The following is an 18,794-nucleotide window of genomic DNA, read 5'->3' as shown; positions in this document are numbered from 1 at the left end:
TACATTCTTCTAAATTTTTTTCAAAGTTTTCAACTTCTTTGCCTTTGGTTTGAATATCCTCCCGTAGCTCGGAGTAATTTGATCGTCTGAAGGCTTCTTCTCTCAACTCGTCAAAATCATTCTCCGTCCAGCTTTGTTCCGTTGCTGGTGAGGAACTGCGTTCCTTTGGAGGAGGAGAGGTGCTCTGCATTTTAGAGTTTCCAGTTTTTCTGCTCTGTTTTTTCCCCATCTTTGTGGTTTTATCTACTTTTGGTCTTTGATGATGGTGATGTACAGATGGGTTTTTGGTGTGGATGTCCTTTCTGCTAGTTTTCCTTCTAACAGACAGGACCCTCAGCTGCAGGTCTGTTGGAGTACCTGGCCGGCCGTGTGAGGTGTCAGTCTGCCCCTGCTGGGGGGTGCCTCCCAGTTAGGCTGCTCGGGGGTCAGGGGTCAGGGACCCACTTGAGGAGGCAGTCAGCCCGTTCTCAGATCTCCAGCTGCGTGCTGGGAGAACCACTGCTCTCCTCAAAGCTGTCAGACAGGGACATTTAAGTCTGCAGAGGTTACTGCTGTCTTTTTGTTTGTCTGTGCCCTGCCCCCAGAGGTGGAGCCTACAGAGGCAGGCAGGCCTCCTTGAGCTGTGGTGGGCTCCACCCAGTTCAAGCTTCCAGGCTGCTTTGTTTACCTAAGCGAGCCTGGGCAATGGCGGGCGCCCCTCCCCCAGCCTCGCTGCCGACTTGCTGTTTGGTCTCTGACTGCTGTGCTAGCAATCAGCGAGACTCCGTGGGCGTAGGACCCTCTGAGCCAGGTGCGGGCTATACTCTCCTGGGGCACCGTTTCCTAAGCCCGTCGGAAAAACATAGTATTCGGGTGGGAGTGGCCCGACTTTCCAGGTGCCGTCTGTCACCCCTGGAAAGGGAACTCCCTGACCCCTTGCGCTTCCCGAGTGAGGCAATGCCTCGCCCCTGCTTCGGCTGGCGCACGGTGCGCTCACCCACTGACCTGCGCCCACTGTCTGGCACTCCCTAGTGAGATGAACACGGTACCTCAGATGGAAATGCAGAAATCACCCGTCTTCTGCGTCGCTCGCGCTGGGAGCTGTAGACCGGAGCTGTTCCTATTCGGCCATCTTGGCTCCTCCCCCGTGTCTAGAGAGACTCTTGTTTTCTTTCCTTACTTTCTCCTTTTACTTTTTAAGTCCACTTTTACTTTTCCCTCTACTTTTCTGAAGCAAAAGGAGTCTCTCCCCACAGCTACCACAGCTGGGAATGTGTTGAGTCATACCTGAAACCCACAGAGTTTCGTCTAAGGCCCAGTGAGTACTATCTGGGTTTTGCTTCTGGTTATTTAGGGTCCAAAGGTTCTTTAGTCAGCATGTGATGGGTCCTGCCAGGACTGGGTTCTTCCATTCAAGGCAGTGGGTTCCCTTCTGGCCCCAGGTGTGTGTAGAAACATCTAGGGGCTAGGGTCTGGAAAAGGGGCCTTAGGACTCTGATGAGTGCTCTAGGCTACTGTGGCTGAGCTAGTATACAAGATGCAAGACAAAGTCCTCTTTACTCTTGCCCCCTCTTTTCCTCAAGCAGAAGGAAGGGGTCTCTTTTGGAGCCTTGAGCTGTGCTGTATGGGGTGGTGCAAGGACTCCCATAGCCACCATGGCTGGTGTCTCAGTAGGTTGCATGCCTCCCAGGTTCACTGGCTCTGAGCACAGTTCAACACTAGGACTAATGTAAGAGTTGCAGTCCTTGTGGCTTAGAGTGCCCTTCAAGTTTATTTAGGGATCCAGAGCCCTTTAGCCTGCAGTGTCAAGGCTTAGAACTGGGATGTGTGATTCCCCTGTAGCTAGGGCTGGTTTAAATGCTCCCTGTGTGGGTTGTCCTTAGCTGAGTTCAGCCTGATTTTGCTTTCTTCCATGTGACAGGGTAGCACGGAGTTCAATGCAGTGTCTCACACTTGCTGCACTCTCTCTTTCTGAAGTACACATATTCCAGTATCTCTTTTTTTGGAGAAATGTTTGCTCATATTTTCTTACCCATTTTTTACTTGGGTTATTTGTTTTCTTGTTATTTAGTTGTTTGAGTTACTTCTATATTTTGGATATCAGCCCCTTATCAGATTTATGGTTTGCCAATGTTTTTACCCAATCCGTGGGTTGTCCCCTCACTGTGTTAATTGTTTCCATTTCTTTGCGAAGCTTTTTAGTTTGGTGCAATTCCATTTGTCTATGTTAGCATTTGTTGCTTGTGTCTTTAGAGTCTGATCCAAGAAATCATTGCCCAGACAAATGTCATGGAGCTTTTCACCTATGTTTTCTTCTAGTAGTTTTATGGTTTCTGGTCTTACATTTAAGTCTTTATTCATTTTGTGTTGATTTTTGTATACAGTGTAAGACAGGGTCCAATTTCCTTCCATATGAGGATATCCAGTTTTTCCAACACCATTTACTGAATAGAGTATCCTTTCCCTGTTGAGTGTTCTTGACACCTTTGTCAAAAAATCAATTAACTCTAAGTACTTGGGTTTATGTCTGGACTTTCTATTCTGTACTATTGGTTGATTGGTCTGTTTTTATGCCAGTACCATGCTGTTTATACGTGATTATAAAAACTTCATAATATATTTTGAAGTCAGAGAATGTGATACCTTCATGTTTTTTCCTTTTGCTAAAGATTACTTTGACTATTCAGGGTCTTTTGTCATTTCATATGAATTTTATGATTATCTTCTATTTCTGTGAAAAATGACATTGGAATTTTGATAGGAATTGCATTGAACCCAGAGAATGCTTTGGGAAGTATGGACATTTTAACAAGATTAGTTCTTCTAATCCATGAACATGGACTATTTTTTCATTTATTTGTGTCTTCAGTTTGTTTTATCAGTGTTTTATAGTTTTTAGTGTAGCAGTTATTCACTTCCTTGACTAAATTTATTCCTGCTTTTTCTTTATTTAATACTATTGTAAATGGGATTGTTTTTGAATTTTTTTTCAAATAGTTCATTGTTAGTATGTAGAAATGCGACTGATAGAGGCTAAACATTACTCTGATGTTCTTGTTTTTGCTTCCTCTGTTATTTTTGGTTTGGCCTAAAGACTTGAATATCATCTGAGAAGCACAGTTCTTTTAGTCATATTTCCGTGGTTACATATGAGCCCAATTGATACGGTGGTAATGTGTCATGGGTGGGGAAGTCTTCTATAAGATTATGTCTCTGTCTTTTAGTGAGCTGTGCCCCTGGCCTGTGACTTACTTAAGTTCTTCTTAGGATTTTTTTTCCCCCTCTTGGGAGAGACGGGAAGGCAAATTGGGTCTGGAATTCGGTATTTCCCTTCACCTTGTTCGCTTAGGTTCTGATAAAACTGCAGGAGGTTTTGATCTGGTAAAAATAGTTTCTCTTGAGGGAAGACCTTGTTAAGAAGAAGAGGAGGGTCTGTGAATATTTTTAAATGACTACTTATCTTTCCCCCCTGCTGCAAGCATGAGGGGATTTTTCACCATCAAAACTTGATAGGACTCCTGTAGGTAAAACTCACAAAAGTTTGGGAGCCCCTTTTGGACTGGGCCACAATGGAGTTTTTCCCTCTCAAATCCGAGCATATTAAGCCTCCAGCAATTTGTAAATTACAGATTAGGTTATCCTATCCCAGTGCTGGTTCCCAAGGAGTTTTCTACTCCTGGGCTTCTGTTACTATAAGATTTGGTTCTCTCTATCTATCTCCTCACTTCTGGGGGCAGCCATTTACCCTATGACCCTAGTTATCTGATGAATCTAAGAAGAGTTGATTTTGTTTGTTCAGCTTTTTCTTCTTGTGTGAATTGGATAGATTACTTTCTTATTCCTGATATGGTAGACCAGAATGCAGTCATGTTTTTGAAATATCAAAGATTTGCTTCTTCTAAAGTTTTGATCTCTTCAAAACTACTTAGGGTAATATACTTACTTTGTTTTTCTTTTAAAAGAGGGAAAATGTAAGATTTTTTTGATGATTAACTTTTGTTTTTTGTTTACTTTTCTCAAATAGATCCTAAATGCCCAGGAGATGTTGATTTTCATAATAGTGACTGGGACATTAAGACAATCACCAGCTCCTTGAAATTCTACCTCAGGTATGCCTGATTTGAATTGGGAGTTTGCTTTTGATAGCTGGTGAAATTTCTCTGGGTGTTGAGCGGAGTTAATGTGGTCTCAGTTCCAGGAGTTTGGATAGAATTGCTTAAGAAAAAACATGTGAAGAGGATTTCTGGCCAAGAATGTGCAAAGACTGTTTTTTTAAATCTGAGAGTTTAAGCAAGAGAAGCATAAAAATAATAGAATTGTTATTGAAAAAAGGCTAAAAAGATTATGTTCAAAAAACATGCACTTGAAATAATTGAATATGTTTTGCTCTTCACAGATAGAGTGATGTTGTGATGGATTCACTAGTAGAATCAGGAGCTGGGGCTATTCAGGGTGGCTAACATGTTTCAGAGGATAATAACCATTTTGAAATGTCAAATCGCATTTGGGCAAAAATGGTGTATATGTGTGATGTGCTACGTATCATGTCTTAATCCAGGTAATGGAAATAAAAACCAAGAAAATACAACTGTAATAATGTTGGAGCTAAATGAACTGTCAGCAGTATGAAAAAAAGTTAGCTCACCAACAAAATTTGGGAATGTGCAATATTGACGAATATATTGTTCAGTTTATTGGCATAAATTTATATTATGCAAAAGGTGCTTGAGACATATATATTTTTTAAACACATTGATTTCTTACTACTCTTTAGTCTCATAGTATGTGTCATACTTTATGTGCAAAAGCCTCTTCTTTTCAATGATTGTGTTCTTGAGCCATTAAGATTGATACATAAGCTCTGGGAAATCTCATTAATCTAAAATAGATTGGGTTTCAGATATTACTGTTAAATATTTTGCTACTGTAGCATCATCTTAGAGCTTTTCATAAACTTGAATGTTCTTTCCAGGAATATTTCTCCTGCATCTGCTGATAAAGAAAAGAACTGTTATTGGAGGGTTTATTCTGTACTAGGCTGCGGCTAGTTGTTTACACTGATAGTGTCATTGTTTTTTTCTCCCATTAACTGAGTGTACTAGGTGGTACTTGACTCGTTTTGCAGATGAGGAAACCAAGGTGCACCACTTTCTCCATTAAGTAATAGCCATGGTCCCAGCTTGTATTTTTTAAATCTCAGTGTGTCTGACTTATAAGACCCCTGGTAATGGGGCATCTTCTTCTCCTGCCCCCTACTCCCAGGAGCTTTGGCCTTCTTTGGATGGCTTGGTAATTTAGTAAAGACAGAGAGCAATCTGTTACAAATACTTTAAGAAGACTTGTTGTGATGAGAATAGTGGGAATAAGTGATTCTGTATCTCTAGCTTCCTTCAAAGGAGTCTCAACATTTTCTTAGATTTGTAAGGCCTTCCCCACATTGCATTATTCCCAGCTCATCCTATAATAGGCAGGGTGGCCCTTTTCAAAGATGAGAGGGTCAAGCCTGAAAGTGCGAGTGGACAGCACCCCCAGTAAGTGATATTTGTTCTTGAGACTCTCATCCATGGTTCTGTAATATACACAAGCCAGTAAATACCCTATAGAGTTCTCAAAGATAGCTGTGTTCCAGGACAGGTCTCCACGCTCTGTTCTAGGTAACTAAATCATCCCTTATCTCTAACCTTTCCAGAGAAGTCGTCTAAAAATCATCCCTTCTCTCTCCCTCATTGTTATCCTCTCTCATTCAACTGGCTCTTTTTCCCAGTATGTAATTATGCTCCAGCCACATACATCTTTAAATCGGTAAATGATTCAGTAAAAATATCCTGACTGCTTATTCTATGCCAAGTGTGATGTTAGGCACTAGGCAAACAGTTGTGTATAGATATGGTCTCTGACCTCAAAGAACTTATAGCCTAGTAAAGGGGACAGTCAGAAGACAAATAATCATACAAATGTAATAAACTCTAATAAGCACTCTGAAGGAAAGGTATAACATGCTACGAAGGCATTTAATAGGAAGACATCACCCATTTTGGTTTAAACTGAGGTTTGAACTGTAAGTTGGAATCAACTAAGTAGGAGATGGGTTCCAGACAGAGGGAAATGAATATGCAAAGACTTGAGGCAGGAGGGAGGAAGGCCCCTTCAAGAAACTACATGAATCAGTGTAGGGAGAGTATTGCGTGTAGAGAGGGAGGGAGAGGTATGTAAGGGCCATATCATTCAGGGCTTTAAAGGATCTTTTAAAAATTAGGGTCTAAATTTATCTTAAAAGTAATAGGACTATATTGAAAGATTTTAAACAAAAGGTGCATATTGAGATTTGTATTTTGAAATAAAAAAGGATGGAGATTAGATTACAGTGATATAAAATGGGCAGAGATGTGGAAATCAGTTAGCAGGCTATGGCTGTTGTCCAGGCAAGAGATGATGCTCATGCTTGGACTAGGGAGTAGCAGTAGATATTCCTAGAAGTAAGCATATTCAAGAGATTTGGGAAGTACAATTCATGAATTGGATATGAGGATTAGGGATAGGGAGACAAAAAGGTGACTTCCATGTTTCTGGCCCATACAACCAAATGATGGTCATGCATTTACTGATTTGAGAAACACAAGAAGACTAAGTTTGAGGGAGGCAATAAGTTGGAATTTGGATATGTCAAATTTGGGTAGCTTTGAAGAAATCAGGGCACAATATTAAGCAGGCAATTGAATACATAGGTCTGAAACTCAGTGATGAGTCCAGGGCTTGAACTAAAAAATTGGTGATCATTGACCATATAGATGATAGTTACAGCCAGGAACTTAAACAAGATTGCCTAATGAGATACTTTACCCCTTATTGGTGAGGACTAAACTCTGATTTTTCATCTTGCCCAAATTCCTTTCTAAGGGGTCTGGGGAGTCATGCCCTCCAAGCCATAAATTCTCATCAGATGGGTTTTATTTAACCTTGTATATCATGACTTACTTTCCAGTCTGACTCTGGCATAACAAGGGAAAAAATGAAAATGTTTTACCCCAAAATATATTTTCTTGCCATACCTTGAAATTGCCCTGCAAAGTCTCTTGTGGGAAAAATCCACATTCTATAGAAAATCCTCTTCCCCCATTGTTTTCCTTCATTTCTTTCCAGATCCAGGAGATAATCAACTAAGAGCCAGGTGCCCTTTTAGGTCTCATAAGAAACATCTTACAACCTGCTGTCTCTAAAGTCTGGTATCTGAGAGATTCCTCCACACAATAAAACTTGGTCTCCACAATCCTTTATCTTAACCTGAACATTCCTTTCCAATGATCCCAGTTGTCAGATAAACTCAACCAATTGTCAACCAGAAAATGTTTAAATTTACCTATAGCCTGGAAGCCCCCACTTTGAGTTGTCCTGACTAAACCACTTTGAGTTTAGTCCTCACCGAGAAGGGGTAAAGTATCTCATTAGGCAATCTTGTTTAAGTTCCTGGCTGTAACTATCATCTATATGGTCAATGATCACCAGTTTTTTAGTTCAAGCCCTGAACTCATCACTGAATACATCAATGTATTTCTTAAATGTATTTGATTGATGTCTCATGCCTCCCTAAAAATACGTAAAACCAAGCTGTACCCCGACCACCTTGGGCACAAGTTCTCAGGACCTCCTGAGGGCTGTGTCACAGGCCATGGTCACTCATAGTTGGCTCAGAATAAATCTCTTAAAATATTGTACACAGTTTCACTCTTTTTGTCGACATCAGCCAAGCTTCTGTGTCAAGTAATATACACTCCTGGTCTGTACTTCTTAATTCCCCAGTTCCTTCTTAACTCATTGTAATCTAACTCTTACCCCCTCTGCTCCAATGAAGCTGCTTTTGCCAGGGTCACCAGGGATACCCTCAATGCTGCACATAAAGCACAGTTGTCAGTCTTTACCTTACTTGACCTTTTTGTAACATTTGAAGTTGTTAACAAGCCTTCTTTGATACTTTCTTCTGTTTTGGATTCTGCTGAATCACTTGCTTTTTGTTTTTCTTTAACCTCTTTGGTCATTTTTGTCAATCTCCTTTATGGGCTTTCTACTTGGTATTTTCCTGGGCTCTCTGCTCATTTTACTGTAGTAGAACAACTGAAAACTGAAATATCTACAGGGACCAGGAAATAAAACTGAGTGAAGTAGACTATTTTTGTATTAAACACTTTGCACACTGAACCTTTATTTGTATGACAAGCCCTTTGTTTACATACAAACAGCAGTGTTGTTTACTTCTACAAAGAACCAATAGAGCCAGATCTTTGCATTTTTCAACAGAGGCAGGGGATATGGGTTTGTATATGAAATATCTCCTTTTAAAATATTTTGATCATTGATTCAATTCCATTTCAATTTTATACACTGTGCTGGACAAAGAAGAAATATCGGAAGACCTCATGTAACTGTTTGACTGCCAGTTTGCCAGCTCCCCTGGAGAAGTGGCATCTGTTCTTGTGGTTTCGTCATCTGTTCTCTAGGTTCCTGATTTTCACATCTGCTTCTCTGATCTAGCAGAGCCCTGCATCCAGCTTCTTAGTAGATATCACCTTCCTGAGACCTCCCTGACTTAGCATCTCTACTTCCCTCTTAATCAACCCTTATTCTATTCACTCACCCAAACCAAACTGCTCCCTCGCCATCATACCCAATCAAAGAAGGAGTTCTTTTTTTAATATTTTTCAAAACAGTCTCCTCACCTATTCTTTCTATGCTTTGTCACCCAGGCTGGAGTGCAGTGTTGTGATCATGACTCATTGCAGCCTTGCCCTCCCACCACATCCTTCTCTCTCTCAGGCTCAAGCAGTCCTCCCATCTCAGCCCCTTGAGTAGTCTAGACTACAGGCACACACCACCATGCCCAGCTACTGTTTTTAAGTTATTTTTAAGAGGTAGGGGTCTCATTAAGTTGTCCAGACTGGTCTCGAACTCTTGGGCTTAAGTGATCCTCCTGCCTTGGCCTCCCAAAGTGCTGGGATTACAGATGTCAGCCACCATGACTAGCCCCTCTGTTTGTCTTTTATTATCTTTTGCTTGGATTACTACAGGAACAACAGTAGCAGGCAGTATAGTGTAGTAATTAAGAGCATGGACTCAGGAGACAGACTTCCTGCTTCTGCCACTTATTAGCTGTGTAATTTTGGATGAGTTTTTAACTTCTCTAGGCCTCAGTTTCCTCATCTATAAACTGGAAACGGTACCTACCTCACAGAGTTGTTATGAGGTTTAAATGGGTTAATACATGTAAATCACTTAGAGCAGTACAGAGTTTGCTATTCTTATAATTATTAGTTGATTACTTACTTCCTCTGAGCCACCTACCATATATCTTTATTTTGTCATCATACTTGTCCCACTGCATTGAAAATCTTGTGTATGGTGCTCTTTTCTACTAAACTATTAGCTCCTTGGAGGTTTGAACTATTTCTATTCATCTCTGGATCCCCAATACCTGGCACAATGCCAGGTACAAGTAGATGCTCAGCCAATGTTTTTTGACTAAATGAGTAAACCCATTTGAGCCTGAGTTTCCTCCTCCCGTAAATGGGGATTTGAATAACTGCTCCGCCTCACAGGATTATTGGGAGAATCAATTGGGAGGCCAATTGCAAAAGCACTTTGGAAATTCTAAGGATCCATCAGATTATAAGGGATTCATGGTAGCATTCAGAACGGGTCCCCTCTGGAATTTTGCAGGGCTGGTTTGTGCCTCTTTTCACTTTTGGGAGCTAGTTGGAGACCTTGCTAGAGGGCTCAGCCCATGCTTTTGCAGGTCTTTTGTTGAATTACTAGCAACTGGGATTCCCCTGACGAAGCTTCAGGTGAAGAGAAAAATGTATATAATCCCACTAAGCTGTAGGGCTCAGGAACTTCAGCCTTGCTGTCCCCAGAACTAAGAATCCAATACCCAGCTGCTTTCTTCCCAAAGCAACTGACAATTTTCATTCATTTCAGGAATCTTTCTGAACCTGTCATGACCTATAGACTTCACAAAGAGCTGGTCTCTGCTGCCAGTAAGTATTTATGTTACTAATTAACTGTGTTGTCCTAGTTTCTTAATGTTTACTGCAATAAGCCTAGAAAATCGTTTGAGGGGAAGTGATTGAGGGCACAGAAACCTAAAACACATACACAAATTATGCACAACTGCCAAATGAAAGTATTCTTGCTTGCTGTCTAACTCAAGAGTTCTATTATTTTTCATAATTAGTGTTACTTAAGTGGGCTTGAGAAAATTGGTTAACTTGAGGGTTGTGATGAATATAAAGGCTTTATTTATGTATGTATTCATTGCCTCTTCCATCAGAACAAGAACATTGGCTCACATTACCAGGGGACAGCAAAATGGTTACACGACAGTTGCCGTTTCAACTTCCTTCAGCATTTTGCCTGTTCAAATGCTTTTTGATTGTGTTGTGAACCATTGTTCTTAACCTGTTAGTGCCAGCATCACATTTTCTAGATGAGAAAACTGAGGGAGAGGACGTCAGTACATAGGAAATAAGGCATAGAGAATCACCCCCAAAAGTTGGCAATTAAAGAAGCATTGAAAGTTTTGTCTGAGGCCATTGTATGAGTGCCCCTCTCCACCTCAACATGACCCTTATTCTGCATCATGTCCTGTGTGGTGTAGAGGAAAAAGATTCAGGGGACTTAACATCATAATGCATCTTTGTTGAAACAAGGGAGCTTTGTTCTTTACTTCTGGGCTCTCTCAGTGATTTTAACAGGAATCCAGAGGCAGCAGCACACTTCTCAGTACCACAAGGAAGGTGAATGGGAATAGGTTTCCAGCTGGAAGTTTATCTGTGAGACTTCAGGAACAACCTGCTGTGCCCAGAGTTCTGACTCCCTCTGAGACAGTCTTCTCTTCTCATCCTTCTCTCCTTTTCTATCTTCTATTTTCTACATCTTTTTAGACCTGTTTCTTTGTGTGTGTGTTTTTTCTCTCTCTCTATGTTTTTCCTTTCTCTCTTTGTATCTTTGTCTTTGTTTCTGGGTCTCTAATTTTTATGGTATTTCAGTGCCTATTTATCTCTCTGTCTCTTTTCATCTCATTGATTATCTCTCTCTCTGTGTGTCTCTGGTTGTCTTTCTCCAAATCTCTGTGTGTGTGTGTGTGTGTGTGTGTGTGTGTGCGCATATATATGTGAGAATTTTGCTCAATCCAGTTGCCCAGAAAGCCAAACCATTTATCTCTTACTGTTCTATCCCAGAGTCTGACAACCTGGATTACCGCCTAGGAGCTATTCACTCCCTGGTATATAAGCTGCCAGAAAAGAACCGAGAGATGCTGGAACTTCTGATAAGACACTTGGTCAAGTAAGTAACTGCTGGATTTTCAGAAAAAGTTTCTATTAGAGGACTGGCCCATGTGGTTGGACTGCACAGAAACTGCCTCTCAGCTCTTTCAGCCCCAGCCCTTAAGTGCTTCCTTGGAAGGCTGAATGCTCTGTGAGGAAGGCTATTTTGCCTTGACCCATGTACATATCCTCTTAGAGTCATCATGCATGTGGATTGTCTCAGTTGAAAGGTAGCAGCAAGGTAGAGTGGGGTGGACACAGGCTTTGCTGTCAGATGAGCCTGGTTTTGAATTGAAGCTCTCCAACTTATTTGCTGTATGATCTTAGGCAAACTTCTCTGAGTCTGTTTGGTCATCTGCACAATCCCTACAATGAAGGCCAGTTGTGTGGATTAGGATGAACACAGGTAAAATGCATGTCACATGAGAGGCTCTCAAGAAATGGCACTTTTTGTTAAGATTCTGGTCAACTTCTTGCCGTGGTGTGGCTGGCAGTAACAGACAGCGGGATCCCGGAGAATAGTCCAGGTGACAGGCACCGAGATAGGCAGGTGAAAGGGGCACTTGTGTCCCACAATGGTGCTTCCTGGCCAGAAGATTTAATATTGTGAATCAAGATGAATTTACTTGGCTTAAAAAAGGCAGAAAGCATTCTGTCCAGGAGCCAGCAGACCTGGGCTCTAGTTTCATTTCTGCTTTCTGCTATTAGTTCATTTTGTGACCAGGGACATGTCACTCTTGAGGCCTTTCTTGGTATATATATTAAAAAATTGTAATGTATTTTAAGTGTATATATTTAGCAAGTGCAGTTGTCTGCATACTCAAAAGATGCAGTAATGATACATTTTAACCTCATTTGGAGAGGCTCTGAAACACCTAAAATTGAGGCCTTTAATGAAGGTGAGTTTCCAGGTTAATGGCTCTTTTGGCCTCCCCCTGTAATAAATCCTGAGTGCTTTGCCTATCTGGACCTCGAGTTTTCCTATTATATGTGAGATCTCCAAGATCTGATTCAGCTCTGACTTTCAAAGACTGTTTTCTACACTTCTATAGCAAATGAATATTGTGGACACTGATGTAGATAATAAGCAGAATTAACAAGAGAGAATGGGTTTTATATTTATTGCCAGTGTTTGCAATTTGAGCTAATAGAGAACATTAAGAGGCATCTGGTCTCCAAAAAGTAGTTTGTGATCATCTCAGTAAATGTACAAAAATCAGCAAAGAAGCTATTTGCATGTTAATTTAAAGTTGCCCTGGAGGAGTCTTTGAGTCCAAGTTCCAGATCTGTCACAAATATGCTGTGTGACCTAGAGAAAGTTCCTCCCACTCTCTGGGCCACAGGTTTGTGCATCTATAACACGAAGAGACTGAAGCAGCTAATCTCAAAGGGTTTTTTTTCAGCTCTGACTTTCTGATAGTCTCAACATGTGACGAGACCCAAGGACTCAATTGAGGATGCCCCTGCTTAGTGAGCATCAGGGTGCCTGCCTCTATCTGCCCAAAGGCTGGCTGCTTGGCTTACTTTAAAAATCTTAGTCCTCAAAATCTTGAAATCAAAAGAAGACATGAACAAATAGATCACAGAAATAGAATGGCAAATACTCTTAAGTATGTGGTAATATGCTCAAGCTCACTCATAGTAACAAAAATACAAATTAAACCTATACTGAGCTACCATTTATGGACAAATCCTAATGCTTATTAATGAGACTATGGGGAAACTGTCCTCTGATACATTTACAGTTCCAGAAGAGGGGATTTGGCAATACCTAACAAATCTACATATTCAGTTATCCTTTGACCCAGCAAAACAGGGTAAAACAGGGTGTGTGATACGTTAACTTTTTTTTTTAAGGCATATACTCTAAAGATACACCTCCACCAATTCAAACAACACATGCACAGAATTTCTCATTGCAGCACAATTTTCAAAAGCAAAAGATTGGAAACAACACAAATATCTGAAAATAGGGAACCAGTCGAGTAAATAAGGGTGTATTCAGCAATGTAGTATTATGCAGTAATTTAAGAAAAGAATGAGGAAGATCTCTGTGAACTTTGTTTTGTGGTGATTTTCTGGGATACATTACAATTTTCCAGCATGTAAAACAAACAACATAAAAAATCTCAAGCTGTAAAACAAGGTTTATAATATGCTAGCTTTTCTTTTGTAAGAAAAAAGAGGAAAATAAGAATATGTAAGAATACACACACATTTAAAAAAAATTTGTCAAATGAAGCATACACTAAGATAAATTTTAAAAAAACTAATGACTCCAAAAGTTAAATGTAGAGTTGCCATAGATCCAGCAACTCCACTCCTAGGTATATACCTAAGATAAATGAAAACATGTCTCCACACAAAATCTTGTACACAAATGTCCATAGCAGCATTATTTCGTAGTTGTTGAAAAGTGGAAACAACCCAAATGTCTGTTAGCTAATGAATAGGTAAACAAAATGTGATATACAGGGAATGGAATATTATTCAGCCATAAAAAAGGATGAAGTACTGATACATGCCACAACATGGATAAACACTAAAAGCATTATGCTAAGCGAAAAAAAACAAGACACAAAAGTACATATTTTATATGATTCCATTGATATGAAATGTTCAGAGTAGACAAATCTATAGAGAAAGAAAGTAGGTGAGTGGTTGGCAAGGTCTGGGAAGTGGGGGTGTGAGAAGTAATGGGGAGTAATTGATAATGAGTATGAGGTTTCTTTTTGGAATGATGAAAATTTCTGGAATTATATAAGGGGTAACAGTTGCACGGCTCCGTGAATATACTAAAAACCACCTAATTATAACCTTTAAAAAGGTGAATTTTATGATATGTAAAATATATTTCAGTAAACATATTATAAAAATAAACTAATGAAAGTGGTTATTATAGTGGATAGGTGTGGTAAGTAGGGTGGAGGTGATAGGGGTAAGAGCTAGATTCCTTTAAGTATACCTCCTTATATACTTATGACTATTAAGCCATATTAATGTTTTACATATCCAAAAAATAAAATTAAATAAAAAATTATAAACCTTAAAACTGAACACCAATAAAAGCAAATGACTTTAATGAACCTAAGTGTTTATCAACTTGATAGCATAATTACAGAGAGAAAGCAATTATTTCAACTAACGTGTCAACACAGTCCTCTGACTCATCCTTAATGAGACGTACTCTAGAAACAAGAAGAGCAAAATTTTAAGCATCACTCAGTAGGTTTATTAATGGTAGTAATATAATTTAACTTGAAACACACACACACATCTTATAAAGATAAAGCCAAAAAGTAAATATGTTAATATTATCACAAGCTAAGTTTATAGTGTACAAAAGAGATACTGATAAAAAAGACATAAGGAAAAAAAATTTTTAACATTAAAATTAAATTAAGAATGTTAATATGAATTCATGATTTAAAGAGAAAGCAACAAGAAGAAAAAACTTTATTCACTGAACCAGTCTTGAAGGGATTCTACCCAAAAAGAAGTGAATACACTTAGTGCCCAGTTTTTTGTTTTTAAATAGCATTTCCTTTTCAAAGGAATCAGGGGTGCTTAGAGAAATGGCTGATTCCATGTCTGGAGCAAGGAAAATACAAAGTTAGTCTTGGATAAATAGTACCAGCAAGCAAGAAAGAATGGAGTCACACTAATAGTGTCATGTCCAAAGGACTTAGAAACCTTGAAAGGGCTGACACTGATGATGTTTGAGCCAACCTGAACATCAGTAACAATAAATAATGTATTTGATTATTACATGTTGAAAAACAAAACTCCTGGAGGTGGGTAGAGGAGGAAATCTCTTTATTGCAGAAGGAATACCAGCTAATAAACATAGGAGGAATGACAGAATTAGAAAAATCATTAGTTTGCAATCTAAGGGGCCTGTTTTAGACATGAATCAAAACTGTTGGGCAAGAGTATTGAGGAATAGGATGTTCACATTATTCCAGTGTATTACTGACAAGTTACTTACCAGTCACAAATAAAAAACAATGTATCTTTACAATGAACCTATCTGGCAGACACCACCTTAAGTAATTGATCAAAGTTAGCATCAGTAATAATGGAACAGGCCAAGTGCAGTGGCTCAGGCCTGTAATTCTAGCACTTTGGGAGGCCGAGGTGGGTGGATCACCTGAGGTGACGAGTTCGAGACCAGCCTGGCCAACATGGTGAAACTCCGTCTCTACAAAAACACAAAAATTAGCTGAGCATGATGGTGGATGCCTGTAATCCCAGCTACTCTGGAGGCTGAGGTGGGAGAATCGCTTGAACCTGGGAGGCAGAGCTTGCAGTGAGCCGAGATTGTGCCATTGTAAATAATGGAACAAACCACCTTATGTACCTCCTAAGTAGATATAACAAAAATTATAAAACATTAACTGTGAAATATTTTTGCCAAAAATACGTAGCCTGAATCAAATTAATTCTTTCCAGTTTGCAGGAAATAAAGAGTATAGAAAAACACACAGTATTTGACAGTCTATAAAGCTTTTGAAAAGGCTTGGACTTTTCAAAAAGTCAATGTTGTGGGAAAAAGTGGTAGAGGTACTGTTCTACATTAAGAGACTAAAGAAACAAACAAATACAGTATAAGAGCTCTGTTTGGATCCAAATTTGAAAAACGCAGCTATAAAAGACTTTTTCTCCCATAACATTTGGGAAAATTTGAATATGGACTAGATATTAGATGATACAGAATTATTGTACATTTTCTAAGATGCGAACATGTTATTGTGGTTTTGAAGGAAAATGTGCTTATTCTTTGATGATGAATGCTGAAGTATTTAGGGTCGAAGCAATGTACTTTCAGAGGATTAAGAAAAAATATAGGCAGAGTAAAAACAAATATGGCAATATGTTAATTTTTGAGTCTAGGTATAGACAGTGTGAGTCTTCCTAGTACCACTCTTTTCAACTGTTTTGTATGTTTGAAAATGTTTATAATGAAAATTGTAGGGAAATGTAAATAAAAAATAGGCTTAGTTTCAATAGAGAAATTTACACGGGAGAAGAAAATTCATGTTTTTAAAATGCATATAATTATCTTGCCTGTCAACTGCTGCTTTCATCATCTATATGATGAGTACATCTATGCCTTTGTACTGTGTTTCCACTGACAGCCTGTTTTCCAGGCTAATAACAGGCAGACCCAAACTGACCTCAGCCAATTTGAAGTTCTCAATTACCCAGTTCTTTTTGGTTAGTATCTGTAGCTTCTATTAGTCAGAAATAGGAGAACTCTAAGGTCACCTCCCTGGCAATCTTACTACCAGTGGAATATTACAATGGAAGCAAGCTCCGGGCCTAATTCTGCCATTTTTATAGCTATTTATCAGCAGGCAGATGAAAAAAGACTTGAACAACCTGTTCTGCAAACTCAAATGAAGTCCCAGCTCTCTGTCCTTTCAGATGCCCTGACAACATCTTGGATGAAAGGTTCATTGGAGGCAGATAAGATTGGAGTCAGACAATAAAATCCTACCATCTAGTACCCCTATGTAACCTTAGGCCTGGGCTACCATTCTGAAGGGTATGGGTTATTAGCTTACTAGGTTCTTTTTACTTTTGTAATAATAATTCTCTTATTTGAGAAGCAATACTGTGCATTGTATAAATTAGAAAATTTTAAAAAAGCAAAAAAAAAAAAAAAAAAAAAAAAAAAAGGAAAAGCTTTCTATTCCCAACATTCAATAATCATTACTGTTAATATAGTTCAGCTTTTTTCGGATCTCTCTCTCTCTCCTCTCTCTCTCTCTCCCTCCCTCTTTTTCTCTCTCTCTTTGTGTGTGTGTGTATGCATTTTTGTATATACATACATGTTTGCATTTTTTTTTTTTACCAAAATGAGATTATGTTGTTCTTTAGTCTACTTTTTCCATTTTAACAATTTTGACTTTTCCAGACCATATTAATTTTTTCCCATTTGACCTAAAAGTGGCCTTTTATAGGTGTTTGTCCAATCTGGTATTCAATATAGGAACACATTTTATTTATGTCCTTACTTTGTTTTTAATCTAGCACAGTGCTTGTTTCTTTTATTATTATTATTTTATTGTTTCTTTTATTATTATACTTTAAGTTCTGGGATACATGTGCAGAACGTGCAGTTTGTTACATAGGTATACCCATGCCATGGTGGTTTGCTGCACCCATCAACCCATCATCTACATTAGGTATTTCTCCTAATGCTGTCCCTCCCCTAGCCCCCCACCCCCCAACAGGCCCCAGTGTGTGATGTTCCCCTCCCTGTGTCCATGTGTTCTCACTGTTCAACTCCCACTTATGAGTGAAAACATGTGGTGTTTGGTTTTCTGTTTCTGTGTTAGTTTTCTGAGAATGATGGTTTCCAGCTTCATCCATGTCCCTGCAAAGGACATGATCTCATCCTTTTTTATGGCTGCATAGTATTCCATGGTATATATGTGCCACATTTTCTTTATCCAGTTTATCATTGATGGGCATTTGTGTTGGTTCCAAATCTTTGCTATTGTGAATAGTGCTGCACTAAACATACGTGTACATGTGTCTTTATAGTAGAATGATGTATAATCCTTTGGGTATATACCCAGTAATGAGATTACTAGGTCAAATGGTATTTCAGGTTCTAGATCCTTGAGGAATTGCCACACTGTCTTCCACAATGGTTGAATTAATTTATACTCCCACCAACAGAGTAAAAGCATTAATATTTCTCCACATCCTCTCCAGCATCTGTTGTTTCCTGACTTTTTAATGACTGCCATTCTAACTGGCGTGAGATGGTATCTCATTGCAGTCTTGATTTGCATTTCTCTAATGACTGGTGATGATGAGCTTTCTTTCATATGTTTGTTGGCCGCATAAATGTCTTCTTTTGAAAAGTGTCTGTTCATATCCCTCGCCCACTTTTTGATGGGGTTGTTTGTTTTTTTCTTGTAAATTTGTATAAGTTCCTTGTAGATTCTGGATATTAGCCCTTTATCATATGGATAGATTGCAAAAATTATCTCCCATTCTGTAGGTTGCCTGTTTACTCTGATGATAGTTTCTTTTGCTGTGCAGAATCTCTTTAGTTTAATTAGATCCCCTTTGTCAATTTTGGCTTTTGTTGCCATTGCTTTTGCTGTTTTAGTCATGAAGTCATTGTGCATGCCTGTGTCCTGAATGGTATTGCCTAGGTTTTCTTCTAGGGTTTTTATGGTTTTAGGTCTAATATTTAAGTCTTTAATCCACTTTATGTTAACTATAAGGTCTAAGGAAGGGGTCCAGTTTCAGTTTTCTGCGTATGGCAAACCAGTTTTCCCAACACCATTTATTACATAGGGAATCCTTTCCCTATTGCTTGTTTTTGGCAGGTTTGTCAAAGATCAGATGGTTGTAGATGTGTGGTGTTATTTCTGAGGCCTCTGTTCTGTTCCATTGGTCTATATATCTGTTTTGGTACCAGGACCATGCTGTTTTGGTTACTGTAGCCTTGTGGTATAGTTTGATGTCAGGTAGTGT

The 18,794-nt window shown here is 39.1% G+C and overlaps 1 protein-coding gene across 6 annotated transcripts in view; it reads left to right on the top strand.

Moving 5' to 3' along the window:
* OPHN1 (oligophrenin 1) overlaps positions 1 to 18,794 on the top strand; it is a 392,357-nt gene that overhangs the window by 306,258 nt on the left and 67,305 nt on the right. For all 6 annotated transcript variants that reach the window (XM_024240815.3, XM_063721071.1, XM_063721072.1 and 3 more), the window contains 3 exons: positions 4,004 to 4,088; positions 9,946 to 10,004; positions 11,208 to 11,313. In XM_024240815.3, coding sequence (XP_024096583.1) covers positions 4,004 to 4,088; positions 9,946 to 10,004; positions 11,208 to 11,313 — 250 coding nt within the window. The remainder of the gene's footprint in view (positions 1 to 4,003; positions 4,089 to 9,945; positions 10,005 to 11,207; positions 11,314 to 18,794) is intronic.

The sequence above is a fragment of the Pongo abelii genome, chromosome X (genome assembly GCF_028885655.2).
Source record: "Pongo abelii isolate AG06213 chromosome X, NHGRI_mPonAbe1-v2.0_pri, whole genome shotgun sequence".
NCBI classification, from domain to species: Eukaryota; Metazoa; Chordata; class Mammalia; order Primates; family Hominidae; genus Pongo; species Pongo abelii.
Note: the sequence above shows the minus strand (reverse complement) of the source record. Positions and strands in the feature narration are given on the sequence as shown.